The sequence below is a fragment of the Fukomys damarensis genome, unplaced genomic scaffold (genome assembly GCF_012274545.1).
Source record: "Fukomys damarensis isolate Sample0158 unplaced genomic scaffold, DMR_v1.0_HiC HiC_scaffold_10, whole genome shotgun sequence".
Classification (NCBI taxonomy): Eukaryota; Metazoa; Chordata; class Mammalia; order Rodentia; family Bathyergidae; genus Fukomys; species Fukomys damarensis.
In genome coordinates this window covers 34,206,608-34,224,011 of record NW_022900922.1, presented here as the reverse complement: position 1 = coordinate 34,224,011, position 17,404 = coordinate 34,206,608, and the positions used below count along the sequence as shown (strand labels likewise).

Sequence of the window (17,404 nt, the reverse complement as noted above, 5' to 3'; positions counted from 1 at the left end):
TACTATATATATTTTTCATGCATATTTATTTTGTATGTAATGTATTTGTAATCACAGTAAAAGTAAATATATTAAGCTGACCCACTAAACCCAAGGAGCCACTCTGAGGATCAGGACCTTGTTCCAGCACCTTAAATAGGAGGAAAGGTTCAAAAACAAAATGCTACTCTCAACAAAGACTGCTTTAATCCTGGCGCAGTTGTGACTCCATTTCATTGATGAAACAGAAGATCCTGCCCACACCTGGACTGGCTGTGGGCATAAATAACCATGTCTCAAAGTAGTGTTTAATTTTTAACTGTCCCATAGTAATGGTGCATATTTATGAGGTACAGTATAGTATTTCAATCATTGACTCTTTTGCCAGTGTGGATTAGCCAAAGTCTACAGTGCCTGTGATGAAGGGGCTGCTTCTGCTTCCTCACCCAAATCCAGGGCACTCGTAGTGAGGAAGAGCTATGTCTACTACTCTACTCCTCCTCCTCTCAGCCTGGGAAGAAGTGGAAGGGAATACTCAGGAAAACTGTGAGTTTACGTGGTCCACATATCTAAAGTCAAGAAGAGTAGTAGACTCTTTTTCAACAATTTCTGAAACAAAGATTATATAATTTCTTTCAGGAACATCTCGCTGACACTAACTAATCTTAATTTGTGGGTTGTTCTTTTTTTCGCTATTTGAGTTCTTCAAATTTCATTTAAAATATTGACATATGTGTTTTGCCCTGGTTAGCAGTTTTTTGAAACTTTTTTTTTTTAAGAAAAGGTCATCAAGGGCTGGAGGAATGGGCTTGGAATAGTGTAGTTCAGGGGTAAAGAGAGTGCTTAGCATGTATGAGGCTGTACTTTTGAACTCCAGCAAAACACGTACACATGTAAGTATATACACGCACACACACAAATGTGTTTCAATAAATGTTATATTTGTTGCACTATACAAACAGTATAAGAAGAAAAAATTATTGGTCTTTAAGTGAAATTCATTTTGTTTAAGAGAAAAAATCTTTAGGGCTGGGGATTTAGTTCAGTGGCCCTGGGCCTGCTTCACAAGTGTAAGGTCCTGAGTTTGATCCCTGGTATGGTAGGGGGGTGAAATGAAATACAGAGTTTCGGGGATAAATTTATAAAGTGACAGTAGTGGGAGATTTTTATTATTTTTATTATAAACTTATAGGTCAGGAAGAGCAAACAAATAGACTATTAGAAAATATATAGAAGATTTGTGCATTGTGTGTGTGCATGTGTGTGCATGTTTGCATACTGGAGTGTGTATTTGTGTTTTACTAGAGCTCAAACTGAGCCTCACACTCTTCCACTGAACTACACTACTCTAACCCTTGATGACCCTCAGTGAAGAAGTGGTGTTTGTGTGTGTGTGATTGCACACCAAAATCAGAGCACATACAACTTTCCCAGCACTCTGAAAGGATTTTCAAAAGTGACCATAATCTGTGTAACAAAGCAAGTTTCAACATAGCCAGGAGTGACTGTCATGGTGCTTTCTGATATCACTGCAATTAACTTTGAAACTGGAAATAAAAACATATTTTATAAGCCACCAAACTCATGTATTTCAAAACTAAAAAAATACTCATTGTCAAAAAGTAGCAATAGGAAATATATTTGCAACTGAACAATGAAATACAGCACATTAAAGCGTGTGATACATCTGAAAGAGAGACATCTGTGACCTTATATGCCTTTATTTAAAAAACAAGAAAGCCTGTGAAGACTTGAGTTAATCTTTCACACAAGTAAGAGAAAAAGAGCACAGGTATATTAATTAAACAAAAAGTAAGCAGTAATCACAGAGTTAACTGGGGAGGAAAGAAGCATCAGGGCTGTCCTCTCCTCTGTAGTACCTTGTCTCTGCTGCTTCAGCCCCTACACTGCCCACATGCAAGTCCAGGGCAGGGTGCGAAGGGTTGAGTGAAGACGGAAAGTGGGCCTGGCGAAGGATTAAAAGGACAGCAGAGTAAAACTTAGTAAGAAGCAAGCTTTGAAGAAGCCTAACCCTTTCAGCAAAAGGAAAAAGAAATAGCATCTGAAAAAACCAAGTCATGGCCCCACAGGAGACAGAGAATTGCCACTTTTGAAAATACAAGGATTATTGTATCTTAAAATCCAAACTCTGTTGGAAAACTTGGGAAGTGGGGGCCTGGCCACCTTCCTGTGGTCAGGTCAGGCTGAGTTCGTTGGGTACCTCCTAGAGGGCGCTGGTGTGCAGAAGAGCTAGACTTCTGCCTAGAGTGCAGCCTGTGCCATCAGGAAACCTGGAGGAGCAGGAGCTACAGGGGCGGGTTGGGGTGTCCCGGGTCTGGAAAGCACAGGATTCCATCTTCTCCCTGCCCCAAACCAATCAGGGAAGAAGACAGTTCTCAGGGATACAAGTGTCAGTCATTGGTACTGATGGGGTTTACTGAAGGGCAAATGGGGAAAATGTTACAGGTCTCTGGGAGGAGCCCCACCTAGTAAAATGAGGACTGTTTCACATTAGAGGCCACAGTAGCCACAGTGCAACAAAAGTAAGGCGAGGAAAGGGTAAGAAGAGTATTTAGCATCAGGCTGCATGTCAAAGCCATTCTAAAAAGTCAAATTTCAAATCATAAATGGCCTATTTCATTCCAGTCATTTAATTCATAGCTCTTACTTTTGCACATCCTTGGGATGTGTGGCATGACAGAGCAGTGGTGAGAATAGGTTATCTTTAGTACAGGTTTACAGTATATGATATTTACACTTATTTGAGGGGGCAGGTACATGTACATAATACAGCTTGTTTTCTCCCACCCACCTCCCTCTGTCTAAATCCCTTTTCTTCATTTTTATTCTTGTTGTTATTATTATTCTTAGCCCATGATGTATAATGTTTATATTCATTGTGGGTATTTTGTACCTGTACATGGCATATCTTAAACCTTCATACTTCCCTTTTCTGTCTCCTCTGGCCCCCAGTCTCCTGGACCCCTTTCCATTTGCAAGAGGTCTATCTCCTGTTTCCTTCTATCCATCTATTCCTTTACTCTTTGTACTTTGCCTTATTCAAATGAGAGCGATATCGTATGGCATTTAAGTTTATATGTCTGTTGTATTTCACTTAACATTATATTTTCCTGCATCCATTTTCCATAGTGGTTGCACTAGTTTATGAGCCCATAAGATCATATCAATGGATGTGGAAAGAGGGCTTTTGACAAAATCCAACACCTCGCCTGAATAAAATAGATACAGAAAGAGCATACCTAAATTCGATAAAAATTATGAGAAACCAGCAGCTAACATCATGTTAAAACTGAAAGCTTTGCCTCTAAAATCAGGAATAAGACAAGGATGCCAACTGTCACCATCTCAAGTAATTGAAATATTAGCCAGAGCAATCAGAAAAGAAAAAGAAATAAAAGGGATACATAAAGGAAAGGAAGAACCCAAATTATCATTATTTGCAAATGAAGTGTTGCTCTACATAGATGACCCAAAGAATTCCACCAAAAACATCTTGGAATTAATAATCAATTTCAGCATTGTAGCAGAATACAAAAAAATGCAAAAATCAATAGCATTTGTGTATACCAGTATGGACTCAGTGAGAAAAACATTATGAAAATAATACTATTCAGATTAATATCAAGAAAAATCAGATACCTAGGAATTAACCTAACCAATGAAGTGAAAGATCTCTACAACAAAAACTACAGTATGCTGAAAAAGGAGACTGAAGAGAACATCAGAAAATGGAAAGATGTCCCCTGCTCCTGGACACGCAGAACCAGTATTATTTAATTGGCTACACTCCTTTAACTGTTGAACAGATTCAATGCAATCCCAAACAAAGTACCAGTGTTCTTCACAAAACTAGGGAAAATAATCCTAAAATTCATATGGAACCAGAAGAGACACAGACTAGCAAAAGCAATGTTGGGCAAGAAAAGCAAAGCAGGAGGTATCATGATACGTGACTTCCAAGTATACAACAAAGCAACAGTGATTAAAAATGGCACATACTGGCACAAAAACAGACACGTGAATCAATGGAACAGAAGAGAGGATACAGAAACATCTGTCATATTTCAAAGTTACCTAATAGCACATTTTTTCTGTGGCAGTAGCCTATAGATGGAGTTTTTTTTTTTTGCATGTTTATTGGTCAGCTTTGTCATCACAGGGACAAAATACGTGACATACACAACTTAAAGGAGCAGAGGTTTATTTTGGATCATGATTTCAAGAGACGTCCATGGTCAGCTGGCTGCAAATCAGAAATACCATGGCAGAAGATCCTGGCAGAGGATAGCTGCCCAATCCATGGCAGCCAGGAAACAGAGTAGAAGGATCTAGAGAGAAGGGGGTGGGAGGGTGACACCAGTGCCTACCTCTTCCTGCACTCAAAACCTACCTTCACTTTCACCTATGAACTCATCATATGACTAATCCACTAATAATATAGTGCCCCCATGACCAATCACCTTGCGAAAGTTCCACCTCTGACATATGAGAGTTTTGGGGACATTTTAGATGTAAACCATAATATAAATGTATATATGACATAACATAGTCATTGTATATAGCTGATGTGCATATGGCATAGGGATGTGCACAAGTGCAGTAACTTCTAAACATATCTTAAATATCTGTCCAATATAACGATGAACTAGTGAGCCAATAAACCAGGGAAAAGTGAAATAAATTGGGGAAAATGGTTATGTTTGTATTTATCATATCATTAAATGCATAATTTGAAAAATAAATGACTGGTTATCAATCTAGTCCTTTATTTTAATAATTAGAAATGCTAGCAAATAATGATGTTACTAATTGAGATACCAGTTTCGACAAGCCCTTACTTATTTCTCTATTAAGATAGCTTCCTGAAAGTATCTCAAGTTAATGAATTGCATGTTAATTAAATTTGAACTTTTCTCCTCTAGTATTCAAATGGGAAAAACCAAAATATGTTCTATTCCAATTGCTTTATACTGGATTGGGCATTAATTGCAATATAAATATAATATATGATAATGTTATACATAAATGTTATAAGAAATGTGTAGCATTTGGAATGAAATTTGCTAATTTTGAATACTGATTTATCTTTTAAGTTCATTTTGTTCCTGAAAATTAAAATGCTAAAGTAATGTTTTACTGGCATTTCCTAATTAACCAAGTTAAACTTTCTATGAAAAATTAATTCTCATCCAACTAACAAATGCATTCTGTCTTTCTCTTCTCTTGTATTGTTAGCCTCTTAGCAAATATCCTGCAATGACAAATGACATTTCCTTCTGGTTGCCCTCTGAGAATTATGCAGAAAATGACTTCTATGACTTAGTCCGAACCATTGGAGGAGACCTGGTAGAGAAGGTTGATCTCATAGACAAGTTTGAACATCCAAAGTAAGTGAAGAGTTTCCTGATTTTGTCCTCTGCTGTCTCTGTGTAACAAATAGCATGTGGTAAGACAATAGAACCAAGTGTACCTGAGACAACATGTCTTCTAAATTTATAATGAATGGATGACTTGTGAGAAAACTCTTAATCACTGCCCTCTGAAAGTCTTTCTAATGTGCATTTTTATTCTTTCCTGCCTTCTTAGTAAAGGAAGTGTATGGAACAGAATGTTTTAAAGATCTTGCCATTCTCAGTATTGCCTTTGGAAGTGATTTCTTCCCAATTGCTTTGTGGGTGCAAAGGAGCTGAGGCAGAGAAAGTGTGGTTTGTAGAGGACATGCTGTTTTGTCAGTCTCGCAATGCACATTTATTAAGCACTTCCCACGTGCCAAGATCTGTGTTAGGTCTCAGAACTTCAGTGGGTTCCTAGTGGGCTTTGTTCTACCTTCTTGGAGTTCACAGTCTCATGGGAGAGGCAGACATTAAATAAATCATTACACAAGTAGTGTGAGGCGAAATGGATTGGCTGTAACTAAGAACTCATTTCTGTCGGGAGGCAGGGCAGCCCTCGTTGGATTGCTGAAGTGGAGGAAAGGAAGCATGGCAGACTGTGACGAAACATTGCAGAAAGCAGATATAAATCTTGGGGGATGATTGCACATGCAAATGTAGGCATAGGTGGCAGTGACATAGCTCAAGGAGCAAGGGAAGGTGGGTGAAAAGAGGTGACTGCTGGGGAGAGATTTGTCCGCGGGGCTAGGCAGGACCAGACCATGCGAGGTCTGGGATTTGGGATTTGTCCAGACTACAGTTGGATATCCCGGAAGTAATCCAGTTACCCCTCTAATTTATCCCCTTTAAATGAGCCATGTGGCTCCCCACTGTCAGAGAAGGAGAAGGGCAGCCACCACATCTTGTCTCGCCTTCACCTTCATTCTCCCCTGGCTTCCTGACTTTACACTGTGTCCTATCTACATGGCCAGAGCATCTGTGCATCTGGGATACAATATGGGTTCCATATTCAATCCTGTCCTGCTTTGTTTTATGAACTCTTCTTTCCCTAGATAAAGATGTTTAGTGCCCATGGCCAGGTCCTTGCTTCAGTTTTCTCACTTACCTAGGTGGCTGAATATCATCTAGAAATTTGCTCAAGGACTTGTGGAAATAATAACCCATCTTAGTCACTTTCTCTTCAGTGGGACAAAAGTAACGGACACCCACGACTTAAAGGAGGAGAGTTTTATTTTGGCCACATTTTCAGTCTATGGTTGGCTAGCTGCAGGGCAGGAAAGCTACTCACTGCAGATTGGCCAGGAAGCAGAGAGAATAAAGGAGGAGCCATGGAGGGAGGTAAAACCTTCCAGGTTACAGCTACAGTTGCCCCTCCTCTTCTGTCCAGGCTCCACCTCCTCCTATTTCACAGGCTTGATCTTTTTACTTTTCATCCCGAAAGACTCTTTTCTCGCCTTAAAAGTTGAGTAACTTTATCAGGATACTCCTCAATGTTGACCTGCTCCTCCTGCTATATTGCTGTCTCACAAATCAGATTTGATTTTGCATTGTTTCAGGGAAGTTTTCTTGAATCCTATTTTAAGAATGTATTTTGGTCCTTTTCATCCTTTGGGGATCCCAGTAATCTTTGTCTGACTCTGTACCTATGACTGCTCTCTAACATTTTAAATCTTTTTATTTCTACTCCAGTTGATGTACTTTCCTCCCTTTACTTCTCTTTCTCTTCTTGCATTTTCTCCTGGTTCTCTATTCCTCTTCAGACACTTTTTCCCTGCTTTTCTAGATTCTGCAAGCTCACATTCTAGCTCCTCCTATTTTCTTGCTATCTTTTCTCTGACTTATTTCTGTTTTGTGATCTTCCTTCATCAAGAATTGCTTCCTGTAGCTTTGAATTTTATTGGAAAATATTTAACCAAAATTTCATATGCACCAGTGGCAGTATTTTTCTACAACTTTCACATGGTAGTAAGTTTTTCTACCACTGTCCTCACTTTTTCCTTGATTCTTAATTGATAGATAAGTCTCAGATATGTGACTGCTTTTCTGATGCCCATGTTGGATGCTTTGGGTTTCCTGGACCCACTCTGGGCTCAGGGTTTGGAGGTGAGGCTGAGGTGGGCATGGCAGGTAGTGTCTGGGGGCCTTTCCATAGCCTTATGGCTTTCTTGTTCTCTACTGCCAAGAAACCAAGTCTTTAAATTTGGCCCATCTCTCTGATATTTTATGTGGGTCTGGCTCCTGCCTCACATCTGTACTTGCTAAGAAATGAGGATTTATCCTTCTTTTCTCAGTGTCAGCACTTACGAATGGACTGTCCTTGTACTTCACACTGTAACTTCCGGCTCCAGAAGCAGTATGTTTTGCTGAATGTGCCACTCTGTTTCCCCCTTCACTTCCTCCCACTTGGCCACTCCCTTATTTCAGTTGCTTTGGGCAGCCTTTAAATATATTTAGTAACTTGCAGATGGGCTCTATAGGAAATGAAACATATGGGGTAGCCTGGGGTGCTGATGCTGTGAAGTGCCAGTCCAACCCTGGACATTTCCAGGAGTTCCCATGTGGATACTAAAGTCTAGCTTTAATTTTCATAAAGGATGAAAAAGATTGGACCAAAACTAATTTCTGAGTACTCACCAAGATGCCAGAGGCATAGGAACTTGTCATTTTCCCCACTCTTGTTAGTAGAATCATGAATTCGAGCTCATTCTTGATCTCTGCCTCCACAGTCCTTTGGAGAGTGTGGAGAGGATTCTCCGTGGGGCTGGCTGTTGGGGTAGATGTGGCTGGGCCAGGCTGAATGAGGAGACTTTCCCCGCCATGGGTGACAGTGATGCAGCTATGAAGGCAAATGCTGAATGGCTTGGTAATTAATTAGAGAGATTGCTGTGGGAGTGGTGTTGGGGGCCTGTGGACCCAGGCAGAGCAAGCAGGCAGAGCCCATAAAAGTAAAAAATAAAATAACAAACAGACAACAGAACTGTCACCTGACTGTATTAGAAATACTCCATTCATACAAGTCTGCTCACACAGCTCCATGCTAATTGGTGATTTTCTGAAGAAGATAGTACTTTCCGGGTGAAAATTTGAAGCAGTCACCCCAAAATCACCTCTTGTTGGCATTGATCTCAGCACCGCTTAAATAGCCATTTTATAAATTTCAAAGGCTCCATTTTGGAGCAGTGCCAGATGATTATCCTGCCTAGGTCATGCATCCATCTTGATAGGGGGCTTGGTGCCTGCAGTAAGGTTCCCGTGGGGGAGATTGCTTAGTCCTTCAGTAGTAAACACTGCCAGCACTTGGTTATAAAATAAAATAGTCCAGTATCTTAGCAGAGCAATTTTCTACCCAAATAAAGACTGTCCTTCTGAACCTCCACTACAGCAAGGTGGCAGATATGACCAGTGATTACTAAGTAGACACGTTTAGTGGTATTTCTAGAAGTTTCCTTAAAACTCGAGTTCAAGGAAAAGGACACAGTATTTAGTAATGGTGGCCCACTCTGTACTGACTCCCAAGAAGTGTCCAGGGCAAGGCATGACAGACCTTTTCTGTTTCGGGCTGGGTTATTGGTCTCTCCGTTGTCTCAGCTCCACTCAGCTCTGCCCTTTCAGAACAACCACGCTGAGCCAGGCCACATTCAGGCAAAGTGTTCAAGTTGGATGGGACCCACAGGCTTCAAAGTGTGTGGACCCTGATCTAGGGGAGAGGAAGGTATAATTGTTTAAGCCCCCTCCCAACAAATTCCAGAATCCTCTGCTGGGAGTTTGTCCCTTTCTGAGCATCCTACCCACTCCCCTGGGTGGTGACCCCTGGACAGTCACCTGAGCTTGTTTGTCAGTCACCTGCTGACCTCAGTTTATTTAAAATAAAAGAAATGTTGCTAAATAGCCCTAGAGAGCAGGAAAAATGTGATGGAGCCAAATGTGGTGATGCACACACTAATCTCAGCACTTTGGGAGGCCAAGGCAGGGGGATCTCTAGTTCATGCCCAGCCTGGGCAATTTAGCAACCGTGCAAGACCCTGTCTCAAAATAAAAAATGAGAGTACTGGTGATAAAGCTTATTGCAAAGGCCAGGGGTTCAATGCCTAGAACTGAAACAAAACAAAACAAGAACGGAGACCCATGCTAGGACTGAGTGAAGCACAGAGGGGACTCCCAGAGGTAAACAAGGTGGCAGACAAACTGAGTATCATTCTTTGAACAAGAAAAGATCCCAGGATATTTCGGGGAATCCCGAAAGGCTGAGCAGTAGTTCCTAATGTCAGGCAGGTGGAGAAATATAGAGACAAAGGGCGTTTCGCTCCAGCGTGGTTCAGGCTGCTTCCCAGGGTCTCCGCACTCAGTCTGCGGCCGCTGACCTGGCAGGGGGTTTCCCATGGCTCAGAGACGGAATGCGCGGACGGATGTGAGGCCATGACCCAGTACGCGTGGTGCCCTGTGCCAGTAAGCTAGATGAAGTTGCGCACCCGCGTGAACGTTGACACCACCTCCTAGCCCTCCGCGATATCGGGTCCTCTTCAGTCTGACTTCACGCAGTCGGAGGAAGAACGCTGTGAAATGTATGTGTCTCCTCCTCCTGTGCAGTGGCTCATGGCATTTCCAGCCCGGCCTGCACGGCAAGAGTAAAGCCGTTGGGGACGGTCCTGTCTCCACTGCCCGTGCCTATGGAGGCGCAGCCGGCTGGGGCACCGGTGAGTTCTGAGGTAGAATGTGAAGTAGGACAGGTTGGGTTTAGGTCTAAGACCGACCCTGCTGAGAGTTCGATTTGAACTGATTTGTATCTAAGTATCGCTCCAGAAGGGTGCCGGTGAGAACTCTCCCAACAGTGAGGTCCCCACTGCACTGCTCCCCAGAGGGCTGCGGTCCTGTCCTTGTGGTTGCAGGCAGGTTCCCGCGTCCCTGATCTACAGGTCACTGGGGTGACGACCACCTCTCTTCCCCTCTACCCAGTCTTCTTCCTGGTTATGTTCCATTTTGTGACCTTTTACTTACAGTTTTTAAAAGCGAGGTACAAGTGGGAATGGGCAAACACTTGTAATCGTGTATCCTCGAGTTCTGAAGGGAGTCTTTCACCGGGCCCCCTCTCAACACACCCAAGCCAGATTTCCTGGGTCAAAGAGGTCTTGTTTAGGATGCCCTGGAGTCAGATCTGCAGACTGCTCTGGGACTGAGGCAGGGCTAAGGGCCAGAGCCCTCTGCTCCGGGGCCTTCCAGCACCTCCCCTCCCTGTCCTCCTCCCGCCTAGTCTGTGCCTTTCCCGGCCCTCCCCTCCCCACCGCATACACACACTAACCTCTGCCTCATTCTGAATGACCTGCAGTCTTTCTGACCCAGTCTTCTCCATTATCCCAGGACAAATTCAGGAAGGAACCAGTGTACTCAGTGGCATTACCTCTTTGCACAGTCCTTTGCACCAGGCTGCCTTCTGGGGTTCTGGGGAGACTGGACGGGCCACTCTTGGGTCAGGAACCCACTGTGGGCCTGTCAGGGGCCACTGATAAAACAGCCCAGCCCCACTTTCTACAGCGACTTCAACTGGAAGGACGGGACATTTATTTGAAATCAACACCCAAAGGCATCTCCCTCTTGCCCAGTCACTCCTCATCTTCTCCCAGTACAGAAGTCTCTGTGGCAGCTCCTTGTGGGTTCATTTGTATCTTTTATTCTTTGCTTGCATTTAAACTTCCCTAAGCTGTTCCACTTAACAGGAACCCCTTAGGGGCCCATGGCAGAGTAGTCACTATGGCTTGAGTATTTGAGTTCCTCCCAGGTTCATGTTGGGGCCTGATACCTGTTGTGGGGTCCTAAGCGGTGAGGCCAGGGCAGGTGGTTAAGTCTCCAGAACTCTGCCTGTGTGAGAGACGAATGCCATGTGAAGGGGGCTCCAGAGAGCTGCCCAGCCCTGGTCCTCTGCATGCATGCAAGGGAGCAGCTTTTATTCCTTCTCCCTTTCAGCCCTCTGCTGTGTGAAGATGCAAAACAGGAACCCCCTGAGAAGCACAGAGCAGCCCTCACCATGAACAGACTCTACTGGCATCTTGATCTTGGGCTTCCAACTTCCAGAGCTGAGAAATCATTTCTATGGCTTATAAATGGCCCTGTTTACAGATATTTTGTGGTAGCAGCAGACATGGACTAAGGCAGTGGCTCATCCTTGGTGTATGCTGTGGTGGAGGGGGTCTCACCCATAGTGTTGGATGGGTGGTTGATTGATGGGTCCTTCCTTCCTCAGAGGAGTGCCTGGCAAATGACTTGAAATAGCTTGTGATGCAGTTGGTAGGGGCAATGTAATTATTTAGTGGAAAAAGTTTAGATAGATACTTGGAAGCCATGAGTTGATTCTTTTATGTATTATAGGGGATTGAACCCAGAACCTTTACACTGTGCTACATCTCCCCACCCCTTCTTTATTTTTTACTTTGAGATAGCATCTCACTGAGCTTCCCAGATCCGGCTTGAACTTGGAGTCTTCCTGCCTCGGCCTCCCAGAGAACTGGGGTTACAGACGTGTTCCACCATGCCTGGCTCCATCCTGACTATTCACACATGTGATATTATATTGGGTTCTCCAAGTCTCATTTCCCTCCTGTACCACCAGAAGTAGTACTTTCCTTAAGCAGTAGCTATGAAAATTAGATGTAGCTTCATATGCGAAATGCTTTGAAAATTGCACAAGTTTTTAAAGAAAAATTGTTAGGTATTGCAATAGAAAATAATAACTTCGACCGCCTATCTGGCTTGTTCTTTAAAATAGAGAACAACCTTGGCAGAGCCAGGAGTCATGGATTTGGCAGCCAGATGCATCTGGCTGGGGAGTTGTGGTAATGAGGGGAAGCAGAATGCAATTCGCAATAGAAGTGTTACTCTGAAATGATGCATGTTCTTCCTGCAATGTGAGGATAAACTTTTAATCAGAAAAGGAAGAAACACTCTGCAAATTGACTGAGGTGCTGGTCAGAGAGCTCTGCAGCCAGTGTTGGGAAGGTGCTGTGCACGGTGCCACATGGGTTGGCATCTCTGGTTTGCAAATCATTCCTGGTCTTGTTTCTTCTGACAGAGCAAAATCAGTGCACTTGCCTGACCTTCAAAATTGGCTGGCAGTGGAAAACCAGTGGCAGCTAATCTTACGAGAGCCCTGGACACGGGAAACTGGTCAGAAGTTTGTCCCTGTGAAATTGACAAGGTGTGGTACCAAGCAGATGCCCAGAGCCAGCCAGATCTGCCTTAGAACTCTCCTGGCTCCTGGCTCCTCCCCTCCTTTGCCATATCTATGGCAAGGCTGACGTCCTGGGTAGAACTTTTGTTGTGGTTCAGACAGCAGAGAAAACAATTCTCACAAATATTTTTAGTTAGCCTGGATGTTTGTTTTTTCCTACCCTTCCTCTTCCACCAGCCTTCTTTTTCCAGCTTTCCAGAAAGGGTGCCTGTCGCTACTGTCACATGGCAGCCCTGTTTGCTACCAGTGTTAGACGGATGAAAGTGCAATTAATTCAGCCCCTGAACACCTTGTTTGCCTGGTCCCCAGAGCATCACAGTTGGTTGAAGGATTCTTTGGTATTGCCTTCAGGGCTGTCCCATCCAGGCCCCAGGAGAAGCCAGGAGAGAGGCCGGCACCTAGCCATTCATCTGCAGAGACCTGCCCAGGTACACAGCTCCGCAAGGGGTGACATGGGAGCCATGCCCTCCTCTGGGAGTTCTCTGTATGTTACTTTCACCAACATCCTGGGTTCTTGTCTGTAAAGTACAGATCAAACCCTTTCTTTCCACCATGCAGGATGCTATGGTTTGCTTGTCATTTGTCCCTGCCAAAGCTTGGTGGGACACTTCTTCCCTGTGGCAGTGCCTGGAGGTGTGTGGGTCCCAGAGTTGTGGCCCACCAGGGTGGATGAGCGCTGTCTTCCAGGGCTGAGTTCTGCTCTGTGGGACAGAGTTCCTCACTGGGAGAGCAGATCCTCGCAGAGCAAGCCCTGCTTCCTCAGCCTCCTCGGCCTTTCTTGTCACGTGGTCTCTTCCGCTCACCTGCTTCCCCTCTCTTTCTACCATGCCTGGGGAAGCAGTCGCCTCTCACCAGGTGTGGTTGACAGGTCATGAATGCCCCAGCCTGTAGAACCATGAACCAAAGTAAACCACCTTTTTAAATAAATGCCTCAGCCTCAGATATTCTGTTAGAGCCACAGAAAACAGACTAAATTACAGAATGAGTAGCTGCCATCCTGGGATGGTTCCCTCTTCCTCCCCTGACAGCTGATCAGATTAAATAAAGCAAGTTAAGGTGCACACCAAGAGTCACCTGAGAGGGGAAAATAAGCCACAGAGTCCCTGGCAGAAATGGGAGGAGGATGAGTCCCACCCTAGCACGGGGGATGATTAAAAGCCAGATACTGAATTGTTTTGGGGTCTTCAGCTTTGTTACCCCAGTTCATAGGGTCACTCATTCATCCTGCTGCCACCCAGATTTGATGTCCAGAGACACCATGGGAGGCCTCTCCATTCCCCTGTGCACCCCAGTGATGCTGTGGCATTTGTATCACCCGGCTCGGCCGTGAGTGTCCCTCGGCCCTCAGAGACAACGTGGGTGTTGTCTTAGGAACCAAGAGATTTGTGAATTCCTGCGCAACTGGACTGTGTCTTAATTATAGAGCTGGATGCCAAGTCTCTAAAGAAGAGCCTGTGATTTGTAAGGTTCTCAAGGATATTCAGGTGCCATCTAGCAAAGCCAGTCTTGAGAAATACACATTTCTGCACAGCATAGGAAGGTCTGGCAGATAGGGTCTCCCCTTGCTGATCTTCTGAAAGACAGTCTGGGCACCTGTAACAAAGAAAGTTAGGGCATGACTCACTCACACTGTCATCTGCCTGGGAGCTGGATGGTCACTTCCCTAAACTTGGTGTAGCTGAGGTTACAGCCAGGAGGGTGCACTGAGGTGGCAACAGAGATGGAGCAGGGTTAGCTCCAGGATGGGGACTGACAGTACACACAGATGTTAGCTGGTGGCACCTGCAGCACTCAGGGCCCAGCAGTCTGGTCCCCAGGGGAGAAAAGTTCCTATGGAAGGCTTAGTTACTGAGGAATGTGGAGACCAGTTCCATGGGGTGTGGGACACTGATGTCACAGCAGAGTGGTCCCTGAGACCACCTCAATACCCCACTGCTAGCTGCTGGCCTCAGGCCCCCAATCATCTCATCCTGAGAGCTGAGATTGAATGTGGAGTCCAAAATGTGACTGAATCTAAGAGGAGAGGGAGGTAGGGATGGTGAAGTTAGAAACTCTATGGGCCAGCCTATCTTTTCAGCAGCTTCCACTTGTTGTTTTGTTTTGTTTTGCCTGATAGTCTGTGCCTTCACAACTCTCTATTCATGTGAAATTTGGAGCCAGGGAAAGTGTTGTTATGGTAGGAATTTAAATGGGCGTCTAGCAAGGAAAATCAAGGTAGAATGTTCCATGAGATTTACAGGAAGAAGAGAAAGACACCACAAGGCAACTGAGAGGGTGCACCAGCCAGACACTTTGGAAGTGAATCCACTAGGTTTAGGGTACAAATGAGGGCTCCTTATGTTCATGCTCAGGTAACCCCTTGCATCACATTACCCACTCACAAGAGTCCTAGCCTCCTGCAAACCCTGCTTTAGGTATTTCTGGAAGCCCCACAGAGTTGCGCAAACAAGGTTACACCTCCATTGTGTTCATTGACCCCCTCTTGGTCCCAGGGGTACGCCCTGGAGGCTGCGGAACCCTCCCAGTGTCCTGTGGTGTTTCAGTCTTGCACAGAGAAAGGTAAATTGATCAGAAACACACATAGTATACATTTCTTGAAATTCTGTAATGATAGTGGGATAAGTATTTCTAGCACATTCTTTTGTTAAAGTGACTGTCCCATTGCATTGTATGCATAGCTCCTTCTACTACTGTACTGCAAATTACCATCAAGTACGAGATCTTTAGATTTCTACTATATATGGGATGTGTAATATCTTAAGCCTTCAATACTCATTTTTGATGAATGAATGCTACAGAAAGAGAAATTCCAGCAACAACACACATTATGTCATGACCTGACTTGTACAGGCTGAGAGCTGCCTCACTTGGCAGCATCTTCCTGTTGGATGAGGATGCCTTACTGTGAGTCACGCTTCCAGGGGGCCACAGAGTAGAGTGGGTAATGTTCCTTAGACACAAGACTTGCTGTGGGATGTCAGGTTCCAAGTAAAATGCTGATTTGAAAATAATTTGGTTCAGGCCAAATGTTCAGATAGGCAAAGGGAAATAAGTGAGAAAAAGAAAAAATGATTTTAAGAAGGGTTGATCATTTCCTATACAAAATATAGTTTGAGATTGAGGATGCATCTCCGTAACAGAGCCCTTGCCTGGCCTGTATAAAGCTGTGCATTTGAGCACCACCAAAAAGCAAGACAAACCAAACCTAAAATAAAGCAAAAAAGTTTGAAGTTCCATATTTTTAGGTTGGGAAAACTGGAAGAAATAATTTATAGTTACCTGAGAAAACCCTTTCTGAATAGAAGAGGGAAGTCACAGAGTTGCATAGAAATTGAAAGGGTTAATTTGTAACGTGTTTGTTTGTTTGTATATTTGTTTGCCACAGAGGAGAAACAAGGAAAATTTTTGAAGGAATTGTCTTAGTTACTTCCTGGGAGAAAACACTGACACCCAAAGTTAATGGAGAAGAGATTCATTTCAGCTTAGACTTTGTAGAGGTTTCAGTCCGCATTGGCTGGGTCTAAAGGAGGGCAGCATGGCAGAGGGCATCACAGAGGAGAAACAGTTCCTGGTGGAGTAGGCAAGAGGCAGCAAGGAGCAGCAGAAGTAGATGCAGCGAGACTCTCTTCTTTCTGTCCCTTTATATTTCATCTAGGCTATGAGCCTATTTGTTAGTGTCACACACACCCAGGATGGGCCTTCCATTATCCACAGCCAGAACTATGATAAATCAATTAATAGACCAACCCAGTGTAACACACTCTTAATGCTAGTCTCACACTCCCTAAATCCAGCTACCTCTGAAAAGCCCCACCTATGACAGCGTGAAGCTTTGGGGGACATCTAGATAGAAGCCATAGCAGGAAGGAAACAGGGAAGTAAGAAAAAAGTAAGCCAGTCTGTACAGGGAAGACAGAGAAACTGGGTTTTCTTTAAGATTGAGTTTCCGTACCACTTTGTGCCCTGGCCTTCCTATTTAGAGTAATGACAGAAATGGAGCCCTGGCATGGGCTGCTAACATCCTCTTCTGAAGCAGCTGCTTCCCTACATGCATGACTAACAGGGACAGGACACATCCATATTGTTATGGACTCTGCCTCTTTGTCCAGTTGATTGGTCCAAGAGTGGGCACCTAGCAGAGCTGGACACATAAGACCTTTTCTCTGAAATGTTTGGATGGAAAAGCAAAGAGAGTTTGGGTTGTTCCACTGGTGGCAGAAGCCAAGAGAACCTAGGAACTATCACTCTTTGTTTACTGGAGGGGAGAAGTAGGAGGAAAACAGAGTAGGTGTGGAGAGAAAGTACAAGCATTTTGGAGTCCCTGCTTCCATGGAGTTCTGGGGCCCAGCTTCACAGCTTGGTTGCCTAACTTTTCCTCCATTCCCGAAGTGGTAATCCCTTGTTATGAAAGCTGATTTGTTTTAATTTGCATCTCTCAGATGACCATGAATAGATACAAAAAAGATGTGTTTTTGTATACACAATGGAGTATTACTCAGCCATAAAGAAAGATAAGCTTCAGAAATTTGTAGCTAAATGGATGCCACTTGGGACCAAACTCTTAAGTGAAATAAATCAGATACATGTGAGAAACTGAAAGGGTAAATAAGGACCAAAATGTATAATAGATAATATGAAATAGGAAGAAGCTGTTCAAAAGGAAAGGGAAACTGTGAAAGGGGGAGAGAGGAAAAGGGAAAAAATTAATAAAAGAAGGGAGGAATTAAAATTGGGCCCTTTCCTCTCATTTGGAATGGCTAAAAGTTGTCATCACATCAAGTAGTAGCTGACC

General features: G+C 44.0%; 1 protein-coding gene and 1 long non-coding RNA gene across 7 annotated transcripts in view; one reads left to right on the top strand and one right to left on the bottom strand.

Annotated features, from left to right (window-relative positions):
* The window catches only part of Fars2 (phenylalanyl-tRNA synthetase 2, mitochondrial), a 445,419-nt gene that overhangs the window by 305,295 nt on the left and 122,720 nt on the right, over positions 1-17,404 (top strand). For 5 of the 6 annotated variants that reach the window (XM_033761935.1, XM_010622796.3, XM_010622794.3 and 2 more), the window contains one exon: positions 5,236-5,387. The exons of the other annotated variant lie outside the window; for it this stretch is intronic. In XM_033761935.1, coding sequence (XP_033617826.1) covers positions 5,236-5,387 — 152 coding nt within the window. The remainder of the gene's footprint in view (positions 1-5,235; positions 5,388-17,404) is intronic. 6 annotated transcript variants of the gene reach the window in all.
* LOC104861386 lies at positions 7,882-14,408 on the bottom strand. The gene is made up of 3 exons (XR_780014.2): positions 14,241-14,408; positions 8,938-9,090; positions 7,882-8,298 (listed from the first exon to the last, which is right to left on the bottom strand). It is a non-coding gene; the product is annotated as an uncharacterized LOC104861386 (long non-coding RNA).